Source organism: Maniola jurtina, chromosome 25, assembly GCF_905333055.1.
Source record: "Maniola jurtina chromosome 25, ilManJurt1.1, whole genome shotgun sequence".
Lineage (NCBI taxonomy): Eukaryota > Metazoa > Arthropoda > Insecta > Lepidoptera > Nymphalidae > Maniola > Maniola jurtina.
Genome location: NC_060053.1, coordinates 6,737,727 through 6,763,174, shown reverse-complemented (window position 1 = coordinate 6,763,174; position 25,448 = coordinate 6,737,727). Strand labels below are relative to the sequence as shown.

Sequence of the window (25,448 nt, the reverse complement as noted above, 5' to 3'; positions counted from 1 at the left end):
TAGAAAAGAAGGTTAGATAACCGTTAGGTTCATAATATTATGTCAATTGACAAACGTCAAGCTGTCGAGATGGACGTTGCCTAGATACATAATTATTTATTTGAAAATGATGTTTTGGAAAACTCAGATACTTTGGATAGCTATAATCTTAGAAAATCAGTTCAGCCGTTTGAAAGTTATCAGCTTTTTTCCTTGCTTTTTTCTAGTTACGGTAACCTTCACTTGTCGGGGATGTTATAAATTTTTAATTTACACTTGTTCCGCTACATATTATGCCGTCGGCGGCGTCGCGTCATCGCGCTTTTTGTGACCAAGCCTTAATATTCCTATGTTTTTTTTAAAGTGTTTTTAATGTGTGCCAGTAGGATGGCTAATTTACATAGTATATTATTTATTGTAGTGATAAGTGTGTAAGCTTGTAAGATGATCGGAAACCATAAAACATGAAATTATACAGCGACTTTATGCAAATGGGTCTTCACTACCTTTTTGGAATGTCAGTTTCGCATAAATAATATCTATATGAAACTATGTAATAATATCTGTATGAAATCACACTATTATTAAGGCGAAAGTTTGTATGTGTGTGTGTATGTTTGTTACTCCTTCACGCAAAAACTACTGGACGGAATGGAGATAGATAATATCCTGGATTAGCACATAGGCTACTTTTTATCCCGGAAAATCAAAGAGTTCCCACGGGATTTCGAAAAACCTAAATGCACGCGGGCGAAGTCGCGGGCGCCAGCTAGTTAAATATATCACGCGGATGAAGTCGTGGGCAAAAGTTAGTACATTACGTTAGGTAAAACGAAATGGCTGCCGATTTAATAATTTTAAAATCCGTTATGTAATTACATTTTTACGTGTAATAGGTACCTATCTAGTAACTAGTGTTTGCTTTTAAATTACCTCACACTTAATAGAAAAGAGAAATGTTTATTTAACCATATCACGCAATATATAATATTATTATCTATTACATTTACTTAGAAAAACTGACTAACACATAATCATAGACCAAAGTTCAGCTCAAACCGTCAGACGCACAACGCCAAAAACGCTAAAATACCAAACATAAAGATAGAAACGATCTAATCCGAACCGATTGTATATGGAACGCCCTTCCGGCATCAGTTTTCCCTTCGACTTTTAATATGGGTACCTTCAAGCCAAGAGTGAATAGGCAACTTCTAGGCAAGCGCGCTCCATCTTAGGCTGCATCATCACTTGCTAGCAGGTCTGATTGCAGCTAAGCGCTAGTCTGTAAATACAAATGTAAATTAAAAATTTATAACACCCCCGTCAAGTGAAGGTTACAGTAACTAGAAAAGAGCTGATAACTTTCAAACGGCTGAACCGATTTTCTTGGATTATAGCTACGAACACTCTCGATCAAGCCACCTTTGAAACAAAAAAAAACTAAATTAAAATCGGTTCATTAGTTTAGGAGCTACAATGCCACAGACAGATACACAGATACATAGATACACACGTGAAACTTATAACACCCCTCTTTTAGGGTCGAGGGTTAAAAAATAAAAAAAAGTTTCTAGATTCTATCAGCCTTGTTAGTCAGTCAGTCAGTAACGCAAAGCAGTTTTAAATAAAGATGAGTAATGGAGGCTTGGTATGGAGTAGGTATTTACAATTAACACGCATACAGTAGGTGGTTTTATGCAAACTTCTCATAAGTCATAATAAGTGTGGGCGGGAGGTACTAAATAGGTAAGTTTTCCTACTAAACTAGCCATCATCATCATCATCGTTTCAACTCATCGCCAGCCCACTACTGAGAACTTGTCTTTTCTAAGTATGAGATAAGTTAAGGTTACAGTCCACCACGGTGTCCAAGTGCGGTATGGCAGACTTCACACACCTTTGAGAACATTATGAAGAACTCTCAAGCATGCAGGTTTCCTCGCGATGTTTTCCTTCACCGTGATATATTTTAATGATCAAGTGATATTTAATTACTTAAAACGCACATAACTTCGAAATCAGTCGGAGTTATGTGCGTTTTTAAAACAATCAAATATCACTTGCTTTAACGGTTAAGGAAAACATCGTGGGGAAAGCTGCATGCCCGAGAGTTCTCCATGTTCTCAAAGGTGTGTTAAGTCTGCCAATCCGCATTGAGCCAGCGTGGTAGACTATGGCCTACACCCTTCTCATCCTGAGAACAGACCTGTGGCCAATAGTGGGCCAGTAACGGGTTGATCATGATGATGATGAACTTCGAAAAGTTAGAGGTGCGTGCCCGGGATCGAACCCACGGACCTCCCGAAATGGACGATTTAACCACTATAGGCTCATCTATACTAATATTATAAAGAGGAAACCTTTGTATGTTTGTATTGAATAGGCTCAAAAACTACTGGACCGATTTCAAAATTTCTTTTACCATTACTTAGAGGGATTCTTCCGAATCCGTATAGGCTATATTTTATCCCGGAAAATAGAAATGTCCACCCGTGCGAAGCCGGGGCGGGTCGCTAGTTATTTATATACAAAAGCATAATCAGTAATGACATAATCACGTAAACACTATGATATCACAAATCATAATATATACCTACAACAAGCAACAATGACTCACAAGTCACAAGTCTGTATGTATGACTCACAATACCGTATCTCCCGAACTTGACTGCCCGACCTTTTGACCAAAAACGTGTATGGTGTATACCGCGCCTTATTTGTAATCCATTGTCAGTATAAATGCATGAGTAATAAGATTTCAAGCTGCCTTTCCAGTTACATTTACTATAGTAATCAGAGATAATATTATGACAGTGTGAAAAGCCATAGCTATTAAATATATATAATCGCTTCAAGCTTTCACAGCTTTGCCGGTAGGATGGTACATAATTTTTAATGATATCTAACCACGACATTCCACCACACCAGATCAGAGACAATTTAGAAATTATAAATTTACTAAGAGCCAAAAGCTTAATTTGCTATAATCCGCTAAAAAGGTAAATCTGTATGGTACAACATGCAGCAAGCGACATGCACCGCCCGCCCTCCCACTGCTAAGCATGCAGAAAAAGCCAGCAACCAAGCGAGCCCCAAGTACCATCACACAAATCCACCAGAACACACTCGACGCTAGCTAGGACGACTATAGTTCCATCACAAAATAAAGAATAGTAACAAGTGTAAATTAAAAATTTTCAACACCCCCGACAAATCATTTGCAAATAAATAAATTATGTATATCTAGGCAACGTCTATCTTGACAGCTTGACATTTGTCAATTGACACTTGAATATTATGAACCTAAGGGTTATCTAACCTTCTTTTCTACAAGAAAACTAGAAAAGAGCTGATAACTTTTAAACGGCTGAACCGATTTTCTTGGATTATAGCTAAGAACACTCTCGATCTAACCACCTTTCAAACAAAAAAAAGTAAATTAAAATCGGTTCATTCGTTTAGGCGCTACGATGCCACAGACAGATACACAGATACACAGGCACACAGATACACAGATACACACGTCAAACTTATAACACCCCTCTTTTTGGGTCGGGGGTTAAAAAAAAACGACTATAGTTAAATCAGTGACTTTTATCAAACGTCAAAACGATCGCTTAGTAAGGCAGCTTGTATGAAATTTACAGATGTGACGTCATAAACATTTGACATTATTGATGCACTTTTTTTAGTTAATTAGTTAAAAGGATAATTTAAAATGGTTAGCAAACTTGAAACTAACAGTGAATGTGGATTGTACGAATTTTAGAAGACTCCCTATTTAATAACTCCTAAGAAATAATTTATTTTTGACATAGGCATCATCCCAATTCAAATTCAAATTCAAAATATTTTTATTCAACTAGACTTTTACAAGTTCTTTCATGAATCGTCAAAAGCATCTACCACTGGTTCGGAATGCCTTTCCTACCGAGAAGAACCAGCAAGAAACTCGGCGGTTGCTCTTTTCAAAGATTTGATATACAATATTATGCCATGTATAAAAGCAATTGAAGTCCTGCACATTGCTGGAGCGAATTGCAGGTTGCGAATTGTATTTTTAATAGATTTTTGTGCAATTGTGCATTGCTAAACTTTTTGTTTCGGAAAATTAAACAGGTTACACGGGATTTTCAAAACCTAAATCCATGCGAAGTCGCGGACTTCATGCAGTTGTTATATAAACATAAGTACCTACTTATCGTGAAGTGGTTTTTACTTTATATGGTGGTTTTTAAAACCTAGGTGGAAATTTACAATGCTCTACATATTCTACAATCTAGATATTCCGTGAGATAATTTATCCCTTTATGGTGATGAATAATGCATTCTAAGTGCATTTCCTCTGTGCACATTGTCGTAGGAAGAAACGTGCCCACGCATTGTGGTATGTACTTGCGTTACAAAGCTTAGTATTCCTAGACATGGCTAGGGTTACTATATTTCCTTCTCTTTCTACCCCTCTGGCGTATAATTGGCGTATAATTGTGTATCTGTGTATCTGTCTGTGGCATCGTAGCTTCTAAACTAATGAACCGATTTTAATTCCGACGCCATTGGCTTAGTTTTAGAGCTAGAAAAACAAATTAAAACCGGTCAAGTGCGAATCAAACTCGCGCATCAAGGGTTCCGTACTTGGGTATTTTTTCCGACAAATCAAAAAACTTGCAAGATAAATCAAAAATTATTATGCATAAAAATAAATAAAAATCAGTTTTGGAATGTACTGGCAAAAGCCCTTTCATGTATGATACCCCACTTGGTATAGTTATCTTAGTTTGAAAATTGAAACTCATTTTAATTTTTTTTTAAATGATGTAACCACAAATTCACGGTTTTCGGATTTATTCCTTTACTTGTGCTATAAGACTTACCTACCTGCCAAATATGATTCTAGGTCAACGGGAAGTACCCTATAGGTTTTTTGACAGACAGACAGACAACAAAGTGATCCTATAAGGGCTCCGTTTTTCCTTTTGAGGTGCGGAACCCTAAAAATGATTATTGTGTAAAATAATACGTCTGTATGAATTGTAAGTTGTAACCTTAAGTTTGTCAAGTCGCTCGATTAACCCAAATCGACCAGTGAATTTGAACCGTTGATATCAAATTTAACTGAATGTGTGCCAGAACTGACGATTGTTACTTTCACTGACCTTCCTCTTGCGGTTACTTGCTTACATTCCAAACTACGTAACTGTACGTGTTATATGGAGTACTAATATAAGCTTGACAGGGCTCTCTCCGTCACCCGCTTCATACAAACGTAGTTCCAATTTCATTTGAATATTAAGCAACCAAAGTCCATGAATTTTTGCAGACATATTCTAGAAACTAATATATATATTATGTCTGTGGTTTTCCAGATTTTCTGTTAATATATTCGGTTTCAAAGTTACGCGGTCTTAAAAATTCACATACAAATCTTTGAGCCCCTGTAATTTTAAAACTACATATTTTTAGAAAAATCTAAAACACCACAGACATAGATATTAGTTTCTAGAATATGTCTGCAAAATTTCATGGACTTTGGTTGCTTAATATTCAAATGAAATTGGAACTACGTTTGTATGAAGCGAGTGACGGAGAGACTCCTCTTAAGTTTTAACGTAACGTAATATCCAGCCAGACGCCAGTTTAACAGTTTAAGGTAGGTATGCCTGGTAGGGATTGTCATGATACTAACGGCCGTATTCACAAACGTTACTATGAGGTCTCAAAGTGCGCTCGAACGCATAGTGTAGGTTCCACCAATCAGATCATTGTGAATTGACGTAACACAGTCATCTGATTGGTGGAACCTACACTGTGCGTTCGAGGGCACTGTGAGACCTCATAGTAACGTTTGTGAATACGGGTGTAAGTGTCGGGCAATGTATGACGTGATTTGTAATACTATTTTGAAGAAAATATAAAAACAAGTGTAAATTAAAAATTTATAACACCCCCGACGATCCAAAGTATTTGAGTTTTCCAAAACATCATTTTCAAATAAATAATTATGTATTTAGGCACCGTCCATCTTGACAGCTTGACATTTGTCAATTGACATAATATTATGAACCTAACGGTTATCTAACCTTCTTTTCTACAAGAAAACTAGAAAAGAGCTGATAACTCTTAAACGGCTGAACCAATTTTTTTAGATTATAGCTAAGAACACTCTCGATCAAGCCACCTTTCAAACAAAAAAAACTAAATTAAAATCGGTTCATTCGTTTAGGCGCTACGATGCCACAGACAGATACACAGATACACAGATACACCGATACACAGATACACAGATACACAGACACACAGATACACAGATACACACGTCAAACTTATAACACCCCTCTTTTGGGTCGGGGGTTAATAATTGACGTAAGATTTTTTACACCTTTATTACCTGTTATCTCCCAAAGCCACTATTTTTATTTATTTATTTAATAAACATCTTTATTGCACAAAATACAAAGAAAATAATAAATGATACAGATAAAAATACAAAGGGCGACCTTATCACTGAAGTGATCTCTCCCAGGTAACCCGTATGTTCGAACCTACAGGATAAGACGAGGAGTCATCATGTATATACAGGGTGGTCAAAATCCACTGTCGCTGATCGTTCTTCCCTGTGTTGGGGACAATACATAGATAAACTATCAGCTTTTATAAAATAACGTAAGTCTGGCACGCGCTGGCTCTTTGTCTAATACAGTGGTAGGAAATGAATGTGACCAACTAAATCTAGAGCGTTTACCCATTCGCACTTATATATGCGGAAGTTAGAACGAGTGATAGAATTGTTAATTGTTTTTATGACTCGGCGCGGTTGTTGATTCGACTGTGAAATCGTGTTATTTTCAGTTTAACAGGGCTCTCTCCGTCACTCGCTTCATACAATCGTAGTTCCAATTTCATTTGAATATTAAGCAACAAAAGTCCATGAAATTCTGCAGACACATTCTAGAAACTAATATCTGTGTCTGTGGTGTTTTAGATTTTTCTAAATAAATGTAGTTTTAAAATCACAGGGGCTCAAAGATTTGTATGTGAATTTTTAAGACCGCGTCATTTTGAAACCGAATATTTTAACAGAAATCTGGAAAACCACAGACATAGATATTAGTTTCTAGAATATGTCTGCAAAACATGGACTTTGGTTGCTTAATATTCAAATGAAATTGGAACTACGTTTGTATGAAGCGAATGACGGAGAGACCCCTCTTAAACTATGTTCATATTTCATAGACTTTAGCCGAAAGTAGCTTCTATTTCCAGGTGTTTCAGTCGAACGTATTTTTTAGCCCCCGACCCAAATAGAGAGGTGTTATAAGTTTGATGTGTGTATCTGTCTATCTGTCTGTGGCATCGTAGCTCCTAAACTAATGAACCGATTTTAATTTAGTTTTTTTGTTTAAAAGGTGGCTTGATCGAGAGTGTTCTTAGGTTCGTTAGTGTTCGTGGGACAAGGAGGTTACGTTTTATCCCGGAAAATCAAACAGTTCCCACGATTTTTTTAAAACTAAATCCACGCGAAGTAATTCGCTGGCATCATCTTGTTTATTAAAATAAATTTATATATGAAATTCATTGTTAGATGTATAAATTAATTCAAACTATCTCTTTTGTTACAGGATCTAATACCGCCACAAGACACGGAGTCCTATCTACTAAAAACCCAAAATGCAATCACCAACCTGCAAGCCAAGCTGCACTCCTCAAGGACCACCAACATCACCAATATGTCCAACAATATCACCAATAATATGTCCAACAATATCACCAACATTCCAAATGCACTGACCACCAGTCTATTAAGCGAGAAGACATTAGTTTCACGACTGCCTTTATCACAGCTTAGCCGATCAAATTCACTTAACTACCGGTTAAGAAGAAAAGACACGTCAAACGATAACAGTCCGTTAAGAAGTCCAGGACATTACGTTATAACTGGTTCAACAAAACCACCCGAAACTAAGGTCCTTCTAAACACCGCGTCCAAATCTTTGGACCAAGAGACAAGATATACAAACATTCGACACGATTCAAACATGAACAGTCCAAATTCTGAAAAAGGCTTACTCAGTAACAGTTCAGATGATAAAACACTATCAAATAGACCACAGTACGATGTTGAAGCGATTCTATCACCCCACAGAAAAACACACGCAAGACACAAATCGTTCGATAGAAACGTCGATTTGAGTGACATGAACTTGAATAAGACAATTCAACCCGTGTGCCTTAAGACCGTGCTGAAGAATAACGCTTTAGAAGCAAAAACGTACAGAATCGACCCAACACGTTACCAAGGTGATGCTAAGAATTTTACAAAAGTTCACCAAAGGGTGTACAGTGATAAAACCAAATACAACACTCCTGCTTTTGGTAGTTCGATAAAGCGTTCGAGTTCCTTCAATACTGTTAACAGGAACAACAATGTCGAACCCAGATTTGTATCAAGACGATCGAGTGGTCAATCCGAAGAATATAAAGACTCGGACGAGTCTGATAACGGCTCGTTCGACAAATCTCAGGATATAAGGTTCAAGAGGTTGAATAGAGGAAGGATAGAGTATACGGATAAGTCTGTGGTCCCGTCGAACTCCCCGAGATGTCCCAATACCCCGGAAATGCAGAGGAAGTTCGGACCGGGGTTGGTTAGGAACTCTGTTCGTGTTACTAGCAAGGTAAACTAATATTTTCGTGATTTTTAGGGTTCCGTTCCCGAAGAGTGCCAACGTGACTCTATAACTAAATCTCTGCTGTCCGTCCATCCGTCCGTCTGTCTGTCTATCAATGGGCTGTATCTTGTGAATCGTAATAGGTAGAGAGTTGAAATTTTTACAGAATGTGTATTTCTATTGCCGCGGCCGCTATAAAATGACAACAAAAAAAAATTACAAGTAAATCAAAAAAAGCCTCCCTGGCGTAGTGGTAAGCGCTGTGGTCTTATAAGTGGGAGGCCCCGGGTTCGATTCCCGGCAGGGGTTTGGAATTTTATAATTTCTAAATTTCTGGTCTGGTCTGGTGGGAGGCTTTCGGCCGCGGCTAGTTACCAGTTACCCTACTGGCAAAGCTGTGCCGCCAAGCGGTTTAGCGTTCCAGTACGATGCCGTGTAGAAACCAAAGGAGCATGGGTTTAATGAAAACTGCCATACCCCTTCCAGGTTACCATGCTTCCATCTTAGACTGCATCATCACTTGCCAACAGCTGAGATTGCAGTCAAGGGCATTTGTATCTGAATAAAAAAAGGAAAAAGAGTCTTCGTGCGCAAGCCTAACTCGCTCTTGACCGTTTTTTAGGGTCCCGTACCTCAAAACGAAAAATAGATTTTTATATATTTTATACATAATAGTTTTTGATTTATCGAGCAAAATGTCTGGAAAAATACCCGAGTACGGAACCCTTGGTGCGCGAGTCTGACTCGCACTTGGCCGGTTTTTTTTTTAAAGGAGCGAGGTTCAAACACCAGGATGTCAGAACCCCCCGTCGCGAAGGAGGATAGGAGTAAGCCTGCCAGCCATCAGAGTAGACGGATATCGGAGCCGACGCGGCAGGCCGTGCTGAACCGGCTGACTAAATCCAGGTCTTCCACACGGGAGGTGCATCCCAAGCATCAGGAGAAAGGTAAGGTTTCTTATTAATTCTTCCCTGAGTCTTTATAGTCATAGAATTAGTTGTTAAGCTAGAAATAAGTCTCTACTAACATAGTTTAAGTGATGTTTGTCATACTAACACAATTATGGGTCTAACTAAGGCCTGAAATAAAAGTTAATTTATTTATTAAGGGGTATGAGACAGGTGTGCCCGCGAAATTCAAATTTAATTTGGTTTTTCGCAATTTGTAAACTAATACGACAACGTAGGCTTATGGCACTTTAATTGCGCCAATGGCAGTGTTATCCTCACAGGTTTATATAAAAATCTTTATTTGAAAGGGTCCGTCAGATATGTAGATTTCCTCATGATGTTTTCCTTTACCGCGAAGAATATAACATAATAAATTGAAAATTTTAGGATTATCCTAAAAAATCTATCACATGGTAACCCTATTTTGAGGTTTAAAGTAGGGAAGGAATTTCTTACATAATTATATAATAGTAAGCGTACGACCGTTGGACTACTAATTAGTTCATGACTGCAGATGATAAGATTACAACTTAGTACTAGGATAATAGGATTTACATTTGAGATAATAACAATAAGGCATTTATTTCCAAAATTATTTTCAAAGTAGATTTTTCTTTTGACATAAGAAACCCTAATAAGCGTAAGTAACCCGGAACTAAACTGCTTAATTTAACAATGCTCCAAAGACAATGGCAGCCACTTCAGCCTCTACACGATGGTCCTTGAGTAATGAGTATAATCGATTTGATGCAGCTAATCGATTTAGATTGTTCACAATGAGACAATCGAGTTAGTTTATTATTTTATCTGTGTCGCAAAATGGCGGGATATCAGAAGAAAAAATGAGGACTTCGTCTGTGGTGGCGTTTCCTGGCGCGCGTGTTGTGATTTTTTGGAGTGTTTTTTGTTAGAAGTGGCCGGTTTTTGTGTTCTGCTGGTGTTTATCGGTGGTGGAACTGACTGGGAAGCGCTCTAAAGGGGCACCGCGTGTATGTCGGCGGGCGTCGGCACAGACGAAATCCATACTTATACATAATATAGTTTCCCTAACTTGTAAATAACTACAAACTTGACATTGGCCAATCAGTGTCAAGCCACACGAGAGGAAAAAAAAAAATGACAATAATAATTACCGCTTGTTACTAAATAGGAACGGAGACGAAATGTTATCTAAATCCGCTCAAGTGTTTTGACGATTATGTAATACTAACGGAATAATTAAATTTAACTACAGTTGGAACTTTCTGAATTATTATAATTTGATTATACTCTTATGTTTAATGTATATCTATGACATTATAATTGGGCTGTGAAAAAGTAACATTGACAGGAAGACGCACTTATAATATTGCTATATGGTGCACGCGACTTCGTCTGCGTGGATTTAGGTTTTTTTTAAATCCCTATTGCCTATGTCAATTTCCGGGACGTAAGCTACCTTTGTACCCGTATATACTCGTAAATCAGTAAAATGGATGGGCCTTTAAGAATCCCGAAATATCTTTAATTTTCCGGGATAAAAAGTAGCTTATGCCCGTCCCCGGGATGTAAGTTAATTCCATACCAAATTTCATCAAAATTGGTTAAGATGTTGGACTGTGAAAAGCTAGCAGACAGAGTACAGCTAGACAGACAGACAGACACACTTTAGCATTTATAATATTAGTATTGATATGGACTATTAGTAGGGATGATACTTCTTCAGTCTTCACACCAAACTTAAATATCACGCGTTATAATATATATTATCGATGTGTGTTTCCGTAGGGTAGCCAACCTTTACTTATTTTCTGTAAAATCCCGCTTTTGAAAAACCTATTCTCTTCCAGGCCAAAAGAAACCAAGTCAACACCGCTCATCTTCCGCCCTAGCCTCAAAGGAGTTAGAGTTCTCGAACTGGAAGAAAAGATCTTCGTATGACCCGATGAAGGCGGCGCAAGAGGGCAGAAAGAGACAGCAAATAGCCAGGAGGCAAGAGTGCAACAAGGACGACCTGAGTTCGCCAAGGTAACATTCCATTTCATATTACTAGAGGATGCCCGCGACTTCGTCCGCGTGGTTTTAGGTTTTTAAAGATCCCGAGGAAACTGTTTGATTTTCCGGGATAAAAAGTTGCCTATATAGATTACAGGGACGCAAGCTACCTCGGTACCAAATTTCATACAAATCGCTTAAGCGGGTGGGTGTTTGGGAATCCCGTGGGAACTCTTTGAATTTCCGGGATAAAAAAGTAGCCTATGTCCATCCCCGGGATATAAGCTAACCTTGTACCCGTCAGAATCTTTAAACTGTAGGGCCGTGAAAAGGTAACAAACAGACGACAGGCAGACAGACAAACAGACAGACACACTTTCGCATTTATAATATTAGTATGGATTATATCTATCTACTATTAGAGAACTTCTTATGACCTATACAGGTTAGCCCGATTCCATCTTAGACTGCATAATCACTTAACACCTGGTGAGATTGCAGTCAAGGGCTAACTTGTATCTGAGTTAAAAAAAAACTGCGCATTGGCAGACACACCTTTGAGAACATTATGCAGAATTCTCAGGTATGTAGGTTTCCTCACCATGTTTTCCTTCACCGTGAAGGATATGACATAATATTTTGAAAATTTTAGAATTATCCTAAAAAAAATTGGTTGTCTGTAAAGTCGGTTTACTGACGATAGTTGAACGTGACAACAAAGGCTGATTGTGCTTCTTTGTCGCTCGTTCCGCGCTCTCGCTTGCACTTCAAGCCTTACATGGAACGCCTCAGAGCGAGGTAACGCCGCATGAGTCATGTTTTTTCGTGCGTGCAGCCGGCTCTATCGAATTATAAGACGTTGTCACGTCAAAAATAAATCACATGGTAACCCTCGTTTGAGGTTTAAAGTAGGGAAGGAATTTCTTACATAATTAAAGTAAGCGTACGATCCTTCAACTACTAATTAGTTCACGGCTGCACATAATAAGATTAAAACTTAGTGCTCGGATAATTGGATTTACTTTACTTAAGATATTCAGTACATAGAAAAGTCTATGTTTTTTTTTAAATCTAAGGCCAAAAAGTTAAGAAAGATTCGGTTATTGAGGTTATGCCATAATAATATCGGCCCAACAGTTTAACCGATTCTGATGAAATTTGGTACAGGGTTAGCTTATATCCCGGGGACGGACATAGGCTACTTTTTGTCCCGGAAAATCAAAAAGTTCCCGCGGGATTCCTGAAGACCCATATGCTTAACCGATTTGTGTGAAAGGTACCGAGGTAGCTTGTGTGTATCTTGTAAACCGTCAAGAGAGTTGAAATTTTCACAGAATGTATATTTCTATTGCCACTATATCTACAAATCTTAAATGGGCTGCCATGAAAATTAAAAAAATAAAGTTTTATTGCTTGTACGGAACTAGTACGGAACCCTTCGTGTGTGAGTTCGCCTCGCACTTGACCGATTTTTTTTTCTATTCCAGCCATTCCTTCCCCATACACAGAACAATAATTCGCGGGCATCATCTAGTAGTTTAATTTTTTTTTCTATTTCAGCCATTCGTCCCCTGTCCACCGCTCTCAGTCATTCCATACAACGAACATCGCAGACCTTACTCTGGACTACTCCTCTGAAGAGACTGAAGACGACCAGCTCACTTCCACCTTACCAGTGGACCCCATGATCACGTCCACCCACTCGGATATACTGGACCTACGCAGGGACATGCGCAGACAGGGCCAAGACGTTGTATTGGCGAGAGACTACGTCGCTAACTTCCAGGTAAAGTAACATTACTATGTAACATATTATCATCCATCCATACTTAATATTATAAATGCGAAAGTGTGTCAGTCTGTCTGTCTGCTACCTTTTCACGGCCCAACAGTTTAACCGATTCTGACGAAATTTGGTATAGGGTTAGCTTATATGCCGGGGACGGACATAGGTTATTTTTATCCCGGAAAATCAAAGAATTCCCACGGGATTCCCAAAAACTCACCTGGTACCGAGGTAGCTTGCGTCCCTGTAATTGACATAGGCTACTTTTTATCCCGGAAAATCAAACAGTTCGCACGGGATCATTAAAAACCTAAATCCACGCGGACGAAGTCGCGGGCATCCTCTAGTAACAAATAATGTTATTATATATGACTGTCTGTCTAAGAAATCCAGTCAAGCGAATCCAGGGCAATCAGCTACATAGTTCGTTCTTATTTCTTTCTTCTCTCTGGGCTGGTTTCCGCATTTAAACGTTTCCGTCTGTTGTGCGTTGCCCCTCTCCGCCGAAGTCTTCACTCCAGCCATCCAAGCTCGCTCCAGAAGCCGAGTAGACCGCCCAGGTTGCCGAGGGCTTCATGAAGTGAGGTTGGGGATCCCAATTGGAGCTCTCGTTGTTCTGCCACGCCCATGCACTCCAGGAGCACGTGCGTCGGTGTTTCATGGACCTCCATGCAGGCCCTGCACAGAGGACTGTCGGTGACACCTATAACGAAGAGGTGTTTGTTTAGTGGGCTCTGCCCTGTTATGAATCCCACCACCTTTCTAAGTTTACCTCTGTCATGTACATAGTTAAAAATCTATTCACTTATTTCCAGGTCAACCAACCTCCAGACAAAATAAAACGCAAAAACGTTACCAATCGTAAACAATATGAGGAGCCCACACCAACCAAGGAAGACCATGTCGACAAACGCAAGACCTTCATCCTTGACAGCGATACCAATTCCACCACCAACGGCAGCAGTCCTCGGAACTCCTCCATCTTCAGTCATGAGAAGAACTCCCTCAACACTAGTGACACTGAGGACAGCGGGCCTGAGAGTGCCCCAGTGGTTATGAGACATGGGAAGAGAGCTCCCGTTCAGCCCAAACAGAGGTATGTAACTTTTCACCCACTGCGCAAGTACAAGATCACAGATCACCACTACCACCGGCATTTAGTACTTGGAACTCCTCCATCTTCAGCCATGAGAAGAACTCCCTCAACACTAGTGACACTGAGGACAGCGGGCCTGAAAGTGCCCCAGTGGTTATGAGACATGGGAAGAGAGCGCCCGTTCAGCCCAAACAGAGGTATGTAACTTTTCACCCTCTGCGCAGGTACAAGGTCACAGTCCACCACCACTACCGGCAGTAATTCTCGAAACTCCTCCATCTTCAGTCATGAGAAGAACTCCCTCGTAGAGGCTTGAAATATTAAACACAGGTTGGAATTGCATGACAATGCAACATTATTACTTTGTGCATCACCCCGCGCTCTGGTCACCAAATCCGTATACCAAAGGTTGCTTGTAAGAGATTGCTATAGCAAGCAATAAGGCCGCCTTTGCACCATCTAGTATAGTTTCTTCTAACTTTTTCTGTATATATGTTTGTATGTGCAATAAAGTTAAAGTGCGAAAATTTTACTTTTAATTTAATTTGTCTATTCACTATTTTGAACACAAAATTAATGTATTTGCATGCCAGCTTGGCGTGATACAGCTGGACTATTTCTATAATTACACATGTAAAACCTGTATCAGCAAATAAATAAATTGATTGAAAAAAAAAAAAAGTTTTCCAAATAAATTAATAAATTAACTTACTTTCTCGTTTTTGTTTTTATAGGTACAGTGGAGACTACTCCATGTCCTCCTCAACGACATCAATAAGCAAAAAGCCCAAAGAGATCCAGCCGCGATACCTCGACATATCCAAGTACAAGTCGGAGAACTCCCCCAAGAACTTCCTGAGGAGGGACCCTAGTAAGACCTACGTCGGGGTTCTGGGCAGCTGTGACAAGAAGGAAGTTAGTAAAGGAAGCGCTCAGCATTATGAAATGGGTGAGTTTACCGTCTGTGCGTGTATGTTTACGTACGTGTTTGCGTGCGTGCGTGCTTGTTTGTTAGTTGTTTAAGTATAAGTTGGAGGACTCACCCAAGAACTTACTGAGGAGGGACCCTAGAGAGATTTACACATAGAGAGATTTCAAGCATAGCTCTCCATCGCCCGCTGAGTGACTCTGAGCTTTCTTATGAGTCCCATAGTTAGCGGCCATTTCTCACGCGTATGATAATGTGTTGTTACAGAACAAAAGAAGCAGGAATTAGAGAAGTGGAAAAGACGAGCATCGTACGATCCCCGCAAAGCGGCCGCGCAGGGCAAGGCCAAGCCCGCGCCCAAGACTGCCAGGTTAGTACTCTGTGGTGGTACAGCATAGTGGTATACTCCAGTTTTCCTTAGTTCACTTAAAAGATTAATACCCGTATTCACAATCATTACTTGAGGTCTCACAGTGCGCTCGAACGCACAGTGTAGGTATCACCAATCAGATTACTGTATCACGTCAATTTACAATGATCTGATTGGTGGAAACTACACTAAGCGTTCGAGCGCACTGTGAGACCTCATAGTAATGATTGTGAATACGGCCGTAAAAAAACCGGCAAGTTAAACTCGCGCACCGAACGTTCCGTACTCGGGTATTTTTCCGACATTTTGCACGACCAATTGAAAACTATTACATAAAAATAAATAAAAATCTGTTTTAGAATGTACAGCGCTTTCATATGATATCCCACTTGGTATAGTCATCTTACTTTGAAAACTGAAAAACATTTTTTTAATGATGTAAACATAAATTTACGGTTTTCGGATTTTTTCCTTTACTTGTGCTATAAGACCTACCTTCCTGTCAAATTTCATGGTTCTAGGTCGATGGTACACTGTAGGTTTTCTTGGCAGACACGACAGACGGACAGACAGACATACAGACAATAAAGTGATCCAATAAGCGTTCCGTTTTTCCTTTTGCGGTACGGAACCCTAATAATTGCAGAAATCTTTTCTGAGAGACGCGTAAGCGACGTGATTTGCTTGGCGCTTTAGACCTTCTGGAAAAAAATCACTCGTATCATGTCAGTTCCAAATCTATTGTCAGTCAGTTAACAAGGTCCTATGGGTCGCTTATTATAGTGCACCTTACGCATTTCAGCGAGAAGATACTTTAAAGTAAACTAAGGAAAACTAAAGTATAGTATTGTCACACACTTCAGACAGACAGACATACATACATACAGACAACAAAGTGATCCTACAAGGGTTCCGTTTTTCCTTTTGAGGTACGGAACCCTAAAAATATAGACATCGCATTTGTAATATTAGTATTGAAATGTGAATAAATAAAATAAAACACGCTGTATATTGGGTCCACTTAAATAGGACCTAAGAAGTAAAATGAGACTTTGATAAAAGTTGAAAGTCAATAGTCAATTCCGTACTTTTATGCAAATGTCACAAAGGGTGCTTTTTTATGGGGAGTGACAATTATTAAGGGTTTTTTAAATTTATTTTACGGCCCTGGATATCACTCCTTTAAGGCCTTATTAAGGGGTATTTTTAAGGGGTGTTGTCAATGAGAGGTTTATGTAATGTTTATTTGAAGGGGATTGGAGAGGTGTCAGGTTGTTAAAGAGTATTTCAACAGTAGATATTATCTTGTCCTAGGTGTATTTAAAATTGTTTGGCCAATAGGTATTTTGATTTCATAAAATGTTATCTGTGTAAATTATTATAAAGCTAAATAACTAGATATAAATAATTCTTTTGGCTGTTTATCGTGATGGTGTTAGTTAGTTATATTGTAATAATATTAATATTATACCTTTTATTTTAACATTTATTTTTAGTTCATTTAACTCTAAGAGTAATCTATTTATGTTTAAAACTGATTCTAAAATTCTAGAGCGTGACAGATGTCAAAATGCATGCATTTCTGGATATTGTGTCACGGGCAGCCATCTTGTTAAGGTCAGTTGTCAGTTTGACAGATATGACGTTTGGGGTGTTTTTTTTTTCAACTGGCTTCAGAGTTGTGGTAGAACCCACACCCACCCTCTTGAGCCTAGGGGTACATGATATATTAAGTTGTAACATGTAAAATGTACTCGGGTAATTGTAAAGGCGTCCATATTAGTATGAACTCTTTGATTTTCCGTGACAAAAGTAGCCTCTGGGATTCAATCTATCTCTGTACCAAATTTTATCACAATTGTTTAAATGATTCATGAAAAGGTAGCAGACAGACAAACACTTTTGCATTTATAATATTACCACTTTTATCACTTTTTGTGAGGATTTAGTTTCTGAAGGTTTTTTTTTCTATTTCTTTGAGGCAATTTTATTAAAATAGTAACTACTCCTTCTTTTACTAATAACTTTCTATCAGTATTTTTTAAAATTACTATGTTAATTATATATTAATATAGCTCACTATTGTCCAACTTTTATTCTCTGTGGTCATACTGTAGCCATCTTGCGTAGTTAATTTTGTATTGTCTATGGGAGAATTAAGGTGTGTGCACACTTCGATGTTTCCGTCACATTTTTTTAAAACTTCTAAAATAAAATATTTAAATTTTTTAAGCTTCTATGATTGAGCTTTCTGTGTTAGGTTTTTTAAAATTAATTTTTAATTTTTTTTTTAGATTTTCAGTTTTAGTAGGTTGTTATTTAAATGTTAGTTTTGTATTTTACGGTTAAATATAGCGAAAACCGTTAGATTAGAAATAAATAGATAAAAGATTTTAATTTAGCATTTCATTGCGTAGGGATTTTATTTTACCTAGGGGAGTCTTAGAGTAAAAGTTTTTATACTGTTTAGATTGGTTTTTAGTATAAAAAAATCGAGATATACATTTGCTTTCTAAATTATAGTATTGCTTTGTGAAAACTATGCTTCGTTGATATTTTATAAATGTGCTTTTAATGCATTATATTTAATAACATAATTATATGCTTTCAGCTTTTATTATGGTGGATAAATATGTATTTTATGTATGTATTGTAACAATATATTGTATTAATTTTATGTAATGTAAATATTTGGAATCTTAATGATTTACACCCATATGTTTCTAACACCCTTTTTATTTAAAGGAAAAATCACTTACCTTTATAATACTAAAATAATTAATTGCAAACATTACGCTACTTAAGTAGTCTCCGTACTTTCTCTTCATCGTCATCAACAACTGATAGACGTCCACTGCTGGGCATATAGGTCTACAGTCCGACAAGGCTCTATTGGCGCGTGGCCATCTAAAGCCGCCATCTTGAGATGTGCACTTGTTGATAGTTCGCTGTGGCGGCATAAAGCTACAACTGCGCCGTCACTCAAGTGCCAAGAGAGCCTTGTCGGACTGTATTACAGGGACTTCCACATGCCACGGTCAAGTGTTGCCTGAATCCAGGGGCTCCCTGTGACTAATAATGTTGTTCGTTCGCCTAGTGGGGGGTCTTCCAATGCTGTGCTTTCCGGTGCGAGGTCGCCATTCCAGCACCTTGGGACCCGAACGTCCATCGGTTTTTTAACTTTCTTACAGTCATGTAATTTACTATCCAGTAAAGTGTGGATGCTACTTAATAAGCAAATTAATAATATCTATAAACTTAAACTAAACCTTTAACTTACATGTACCTATCCATTCTTTTCATAATATCCTCTGATAAAAAGGATTACAGTCCAACAAGGCTCTCTTGGCACTAGAGTGAGGGCGCTGTTGTAGCTTTATGCCGACACAGCGAACTATCAACAAGTGCACTTTTCAAGATGGCGGCTTTAGTTCCGATTTTGGCAACTCGCCAAAAGAGCCTTGTCCGACTGTACATTACTTTTAAATGTGGCAATTTGCTATAGTTTTAGTTTTTTATGGAATTAAAACAGCGATATCAATGTTCCACTAGATGGCGCTTCCACCACCTATGTTCGTTGTAACATGTCACTATGAAGCTCCGTATCTAGTTCAACATTTATATCGCTGACCCATAAGAACAGAAAATAAAAAATATAATATTATAACCTATTATTACTTTTGCAGTAATGTCCTTCGCTCACAGTCGTTTCACGGGCCGGTTCTATCGCCGAACCAGCGCTACCAACCGCCGACCCTTATAACGGAGACATACGACGCGTCAAGCGATAACGACTTTTAATACAAAGCAAATAGAGGCGGTTTTACGACGCCCGATGTGATAGTGTGTGTATGTGTAATGAAAATGGAACCAAATATTTATGTAGTGTAGACGCGGCTTTAAAAAAAAAAACGTCGCTTTGACATTGACATGTGTCAAAATTCAAAGATGGCGCCGCGCCAGTATGTATTGGATTTTTTAAATGTCGTTTTTCGATTATTTCCGTTTGCGACAGGCACGATTTTTTTTTAAAATCAATTTCAGCTAGGCTCTGGGTTCGAACCCTGTGATAAAAACAATTTTAAACAGCTTCTGTTTAGAAACTTGCAATACACTGAATGAATGTGAAAAAGATTGGAATGGAAGTACATAATTATTGTTATACAATAGAGATTATAAACCATTTATTGAAATTATACATATTTTTTTCTCGTTTTATAATTAATTTTACGTTTTATGTATGATTTGATGAGTAATTGACTATTTAGAAATGTCACTTTGGCATATGTCAGTGTTTGCCGCCAAATTTTAATGGATTTGATTTTGTTGTTTAAGTTTTTTATTTAGCTAAGGTACATAGTATTTTGGGAAGATGCAATTTTTTTTATTCCCACACATAAGTAATTCGCACAATGAATTATTTTTTGCAATTTTTTGTATTACTTCGAAAGTACACTTTCTTACAGTTTAGGAATGTTTTAGTTTTCCAAAATTAGACATTTTCGTATGTTTGAGTCTTTATATTGGACTGACATTAATTTTAATAGTAGTATTTTAGTACTAAGTAAAACCTTAGGATTCTTTACACATCCCGACATGGTCGACCTGATTATTCACATGCAATATTTTTAAAGTTTATTCTTTGTTACTTGGAAATCTTGTTATTTGTCAAATTTGACAGAAGAATGTCTTAGGATTTGAATGTCAAAGTGTACTGAAGTCATAAGTCAAGGATGTGTTTAGAATTTCTGAGTGGCTCATATCATTCATACATCGATTTATTTAAAAAAAATACTAGTAGTATTTCTCTATAAGCTTTATTTATACACAGTGCAATGCGAAACATCACATGAAATATCTAGAGTACCTATACCAGATAACGAAGTATTACTTTGTGAAATTATATTGTTACACCTCTACGCTTTATTATTCTAAAATAAAAGTTATATTAGGTTATATTTTGGCTACCAAAATATTTTGTTGCTAACGCGGATGTCCACGAAACTAAATGAACTAAAAAGCGCAAGTCTTGCGCAACATGACTACCTATCAATTTTTTTTATCTGTATACAGTCGAATTAACGTTTTGTGTAAAAAGCTGATTTTTCAACCGCCAAATAATGTTTGAAGGTTCTTTGACTTTTTGTCAATTTTTGAATTGAAAATCTGACAAAATATCTAATCCTCTCGTCAATGATTATTTGGCGATTGAAAAATCAACCCTCAATAATACAATATTGTGTTATTCCATTTATAACTATAGACTGGCAACCATTCGTCCCGAAAAGCACAAATTTTGTTTGATAAAATAACTAAATTATAGAAAAATATATTATTAAAACCAATAGCTCTTGCAAAAATCTAAATGTCATATTGCGCTAATTAGCAGGGATTCTTTGTAGGACTAGTTGTAACTTTGAACTAGTAAAATATTTTTTAATAACTGTAAATAATTGTATGTACGCCTGATTCTGCAAAATCTGTCCACTAAATAATAGTTTTTTTTAATTACTATCATCGGATGTAATAGACCGAGGTATGCAAATTATTTTATATTAATTTAATTATTCAATACGATCATTAATGGAATTAATTATTTATTAACAATATTTTGTACACTATTATCCTTATTCAATATTTCCTCTATTTACCTACTTTACTCCTATCCTCCTGTGTACTGAAACACGTTTTGTTGAATAGTTTATGGCGAATTTCTATTTTTGTATTTTGCGAATAAAAAAAAATTATTATTAAAACTATTACTGTAAAATACTCATTTTCATAATCTAGTAACAATTTAATGAACACATAAAAAATAATTGCTTTTTATTAATATTATACTTAGATATATTTGAAAAATATTTCCTTGGCTGTACCTACCATTCCGATTTGTTGAAAACAAGATATATTTCATTCTTTCTCTTTATTTCTAGAGTACCTAGTCTTGTTTTCACCATATTAATAGTTCTTGAATTTCAGGCACTAAGCCATTTCCAATGCACGGTCGGACCCGACAAATCGGAACGTGTATGACGCGCTTAAATTATTATATTAATTGCGTATTCCACATAACGGTCCAGTATTTTTTGTACAAATTATTTAATCCCTAAGCAATTTGTATTTTTCCTCCCGCTTTGAGCTTGGTTCGAATCTTTATAGAGTAGTGTGAAGTGGTTCTAATACAATTTCATAAAAAATAAAATCGCAATAAAGTATTTTCATTGATTTTTGAATAAATCATTCATTCGTTCATTCATTTCAATTCGTCCCGAAATAATATGATCTCAGATTTGATTATTGAATAATGCAAACTATAATTTGTGTATGTTTTTATACATACTAATAACTTGAAATCAAAATATTAATTTGGAAATTGAATTTATTTTAAACGCTAATTAACTATTGGTCTCTTTGGTAGTCTTTTACTAAAAAATAAGTAAAATTACATTTACAAAAAAAATTGAGTTGGGACTCCAACCATGGCTCAACCCAATTTTTTAAAATTATTTTTTACAGTACGTCTGTAAATTAAAACTCTTAACCACTTCACTCTTCTCTTAACTAAAAAAAAGTAAACACATTTGAATTTAGAACGTCTCCATATCCATAAAGACTTGTATTCCTAAAGTATCTTATATTATAGTAGTTATTTTCTTGAATAAATGTAGTAAACATCTGATGAAATAATTGTTAATCTTAGTTCGCAAATTATTCTAAACCTGAGTTATTTACGAGGTCTATAAATTATTGGTTCCTTGTAAAAGTGTAAAACGTGGGTTTAGAAAAATTAACAAACTATTTCGGAAAAGATATGCTAAGATGAAAAATTGTGGCTAATTTCGTTGTACCAAAATTACAGGTCTTAAAATAGCCGTATCCTTTTCACAATATTTATAACAGAAAAGGATAGCACGATTTTTTGTGTACAAACGAATTAGCATCGATGTTAGTAAGCCAGGCTTTTAAGTTCAATAATTGTATAATAAATTGCTCCAAGCTAGTGTTTATATTATACTATAGTTGATGTTAGCATTTCATAAAGCAATTGTTTTATCACGGAAATAAAGCGATTATAAACATTCTCTTACTTTAATTTTTCACACCCAACTTTTCTAATAAGTAGAGCTGTAGCGAACCGTATGTATTCGTTACTGAGTAACGGGTGCGCCATCTAGTACCGAGTACCGAATCGTTACTCACAAATGCATCTCGTTACTCGCACTTTTCGTCGTATGGCCGTTCCTACACTGTTTCGGTTGACGCAAGTACCGTAGATACGTGTATTGAAATGTTTGCTAACCGTATGTTTTACGCGCAGGCGCGCTCATTCGGTGAATTTAAAAACGTACGTTACAAAAACCGATGTTTGTTTAGTTTATTGTTAAAATTTTAAAAACGTACGATTCTGTTATGGTATCGTTCAAATAACCATATGAGCTTAATAATGAGACAGTTATTTCGAAATTGTAGACAGACACTCTAATTTTATTTATTAGTATAGATATTTAACATAAGCTCAAGCTCAAGGTAATTTTTTTTAATATTTTAGTAGATTCCGTCAACAGTTCACTTGTAGTTCTACACTTATTAAATCAAACTAAATTGAGAATAACTTAAACACACGTCCGGTTCAAAATACGGAAAAGTGAGAAAATGCACCTTACGCAGCTTTGTATGTAATGTAGACCTAAGTATGTTTTCTACAAATTACGAATGTTGCGACGCGGACGCCGCGACATCATACTGTCGTACGCAATACGACTCGATTCGTTCATCTTACGTGGTATCAAAAGTAACGAGTAACGATACGAAAGTAACGAGTACTAATTGTTATAGTAACGAATGCATACGGGTACGCTCGTTTTCGTTACTTTTACACCTCTACTAATAAGTATAATTTTAGAAACCTGACAAAGCATATTTTTTTTCAACTGGCCTTACGGCTCTGGGTTCTGGCCCTTTTGAGCTTTACTAATTAATAAGATAGCTGTGATAGCCTAGTGGTTAGAACGTCCGCCTCTTAATCGGAGGTCGGGGGTTCGATCCCGGGCACGCACCACTAACTTTTCAGTTATGTGCGTTTTAAGCAATTAAATATCACCTGCTTTAACGGTGAAGGAAAACATCGTGAGGAAACCTGCATGCCTGAGAGTTCTCCCTGTTCTCAAAGGTGTGTGAAGTCTGCCAATCCGCATTGGGCCAGCGTGGCAGACTATGGCCTAAATCCTTCTCATTCTGAGAGGAGACCCGTACTCAGTAGTGGGGCGGAAATGGGTTGATCATGATGAATTAATAAGATACCGTTTTACAGATCGTTCACTATGACCTGTCCCTTGCCGTCGTGTAGGCACCATTGCAGTTCACTCAATTATAAACCCTAACTTCGAAGGAATAAAGTGAACAAAGCAATGGTGCCAACATGACGGCAAGGGACAAGATGCAGTAAAGGGTCTGTTTGAGGTAGTGGCGTATCAAGAGAGTGGCAAAACAAGGAATATGCCAGGTACCAGGGGTCCACGGTCCGTGAGCACAGGGGAATCTTAAGGGGCAAGCGACGGGTCTGCCCGCGAAATTCAAATTCTATTTGGTTTTTCGCAATTAGCCTACTTTGTCGTATTAGTTTACAAATTGCGAAAAACCAAATTAAATTTGAATTTCTCAGGCAGACCCGTCTAGTGAACCTTAAATTAGACCCGTATAAGATACAAGCCGGGTTCGATTCCCGCTTTGTTTATTCAGAGTTCAAGTCGAGGGGAGAAGGAGTAAAAACAAAATTTGCGCTAGGTACATAATTTATTTTCATATTTCATATTTATAAATATTTTGACAACTAGGTTGGCAGTGTCATGTTTATAATCTATGGTCTAGTACTTATCTGTGGCATTAAACGAGAAAAAATGGCGATTCCCGCGTTTTTTCTGATTTAATTTACAATCGCTTACAGAGTCACGTTTTATTGATATTTAACAAATATTATTTAATAAAATTGCATTTTTAATGTTACTTCGTGTTTTATTTTTATTTTCCCACAAATTTAAAATTAATTTTGAATCTATCTCGTACAAAAAAAGCGAGATTAAATTTTTTTTAGCGTAATTTAATAGTATTTTATATAATTTACAGCTTATTTTTCCTAATTTTTACAGTACTTAAAGATGATTTTTTTTACATAGGCTGCAAGTTTGTACGAGATAGATTTTCACTCGAATAATGAGATATTACAAAAACGCATCCAATTGTCGAATAAGGTTAACATTGCCTTAAAATATGTCAACAATATTATAGATCAATAATGGAACAAAATTTAATTCAACCCATTTTTCAAAATCGATTTTGAATTGAGCACTTTAATTAAAAAAAAATATTCCCGTTTCGAATGAAGAGATCAATATATTATTATTTACTTCAGCAAAACCATACTTTCAAACTTACTCTAGAGCACACTTAAGACTTTGCTCAGACTTAAGACAGTCAAAACGAAACACATAGCTCTAGTCTGCGTACATCTGTCTCGTTTTAACCCTGTCTTAAATCTGAGCTGTCAAAGTACACTATAGATCTCAGCCGACCAAAAGCTCAAATTATAAAAGTTGTCATTATGTATACTTATTTTAAACATAATTGCATTAAATAAATAGATTACAATAATATATTTACAAATTACATTCTAAATTTAAAATTATATTTATGCTA

The 25,448-nt window shown here is 36.9% G+C and overlaps 1 protein-coding gene across 2 annotated transcripts in view; it reads left to right on the top strand.

Annotated features, from left to right (window-relative positions):
- LOC123878044 overlaps positions 1 to 22,832 on the top strand; it is a 48,041-nt gene extending 25,209 nt beyond the window's left edge. The window contains exons 3-11 of one of the 2 annotated variants that reach the window (XR_006798732.1): positions 7,602 to 8,657; positions 9,424 to 9,598; positions 11,431 to 11,608; positions 13,136 to 13,361; positions 14,177 to 14,457; positions 15,192 to 15,406; positions 15,653 to 15,755; positions 17,308 to 17,372; positions 19,442 to 19,518. Coding sequence is in view for 1 of the 2 variants with exons in the window: in XM_045925065.1 (XP_045781021.1) it covers positions 7,602 to 8,657; positions 9,424 to 9,598; positions 11,431 to 11,608; positions 13,136 to 13,361; positions 14,177 to 14,457; positions 15,192 to 15,406; positions 15,653 to 15,755; positions 19,442 to 19,556 (2,349 nt within the window). In the remaining variant the exon portion in view is untranslated. Of the gene's footprint in view, positions 1 to 7,601; positions 8,658 to 9,423; positions 9,599 to 11,430; positions 11,609 to 13,135; positions 13,362 to 14,176; positions 14,458 to 15,191; positions 15,407 to 15,652; positions 15,756 to 17,307; positions 17,373 to 19,441 lie in introns of both variants that reach the window. The other variant, XM_045925065.1, reaches the window with a different exon arrangement.
- The last annotated feature ends 2,616 nt before the right edge of the window (positions 22,833 to 25,448 follow it).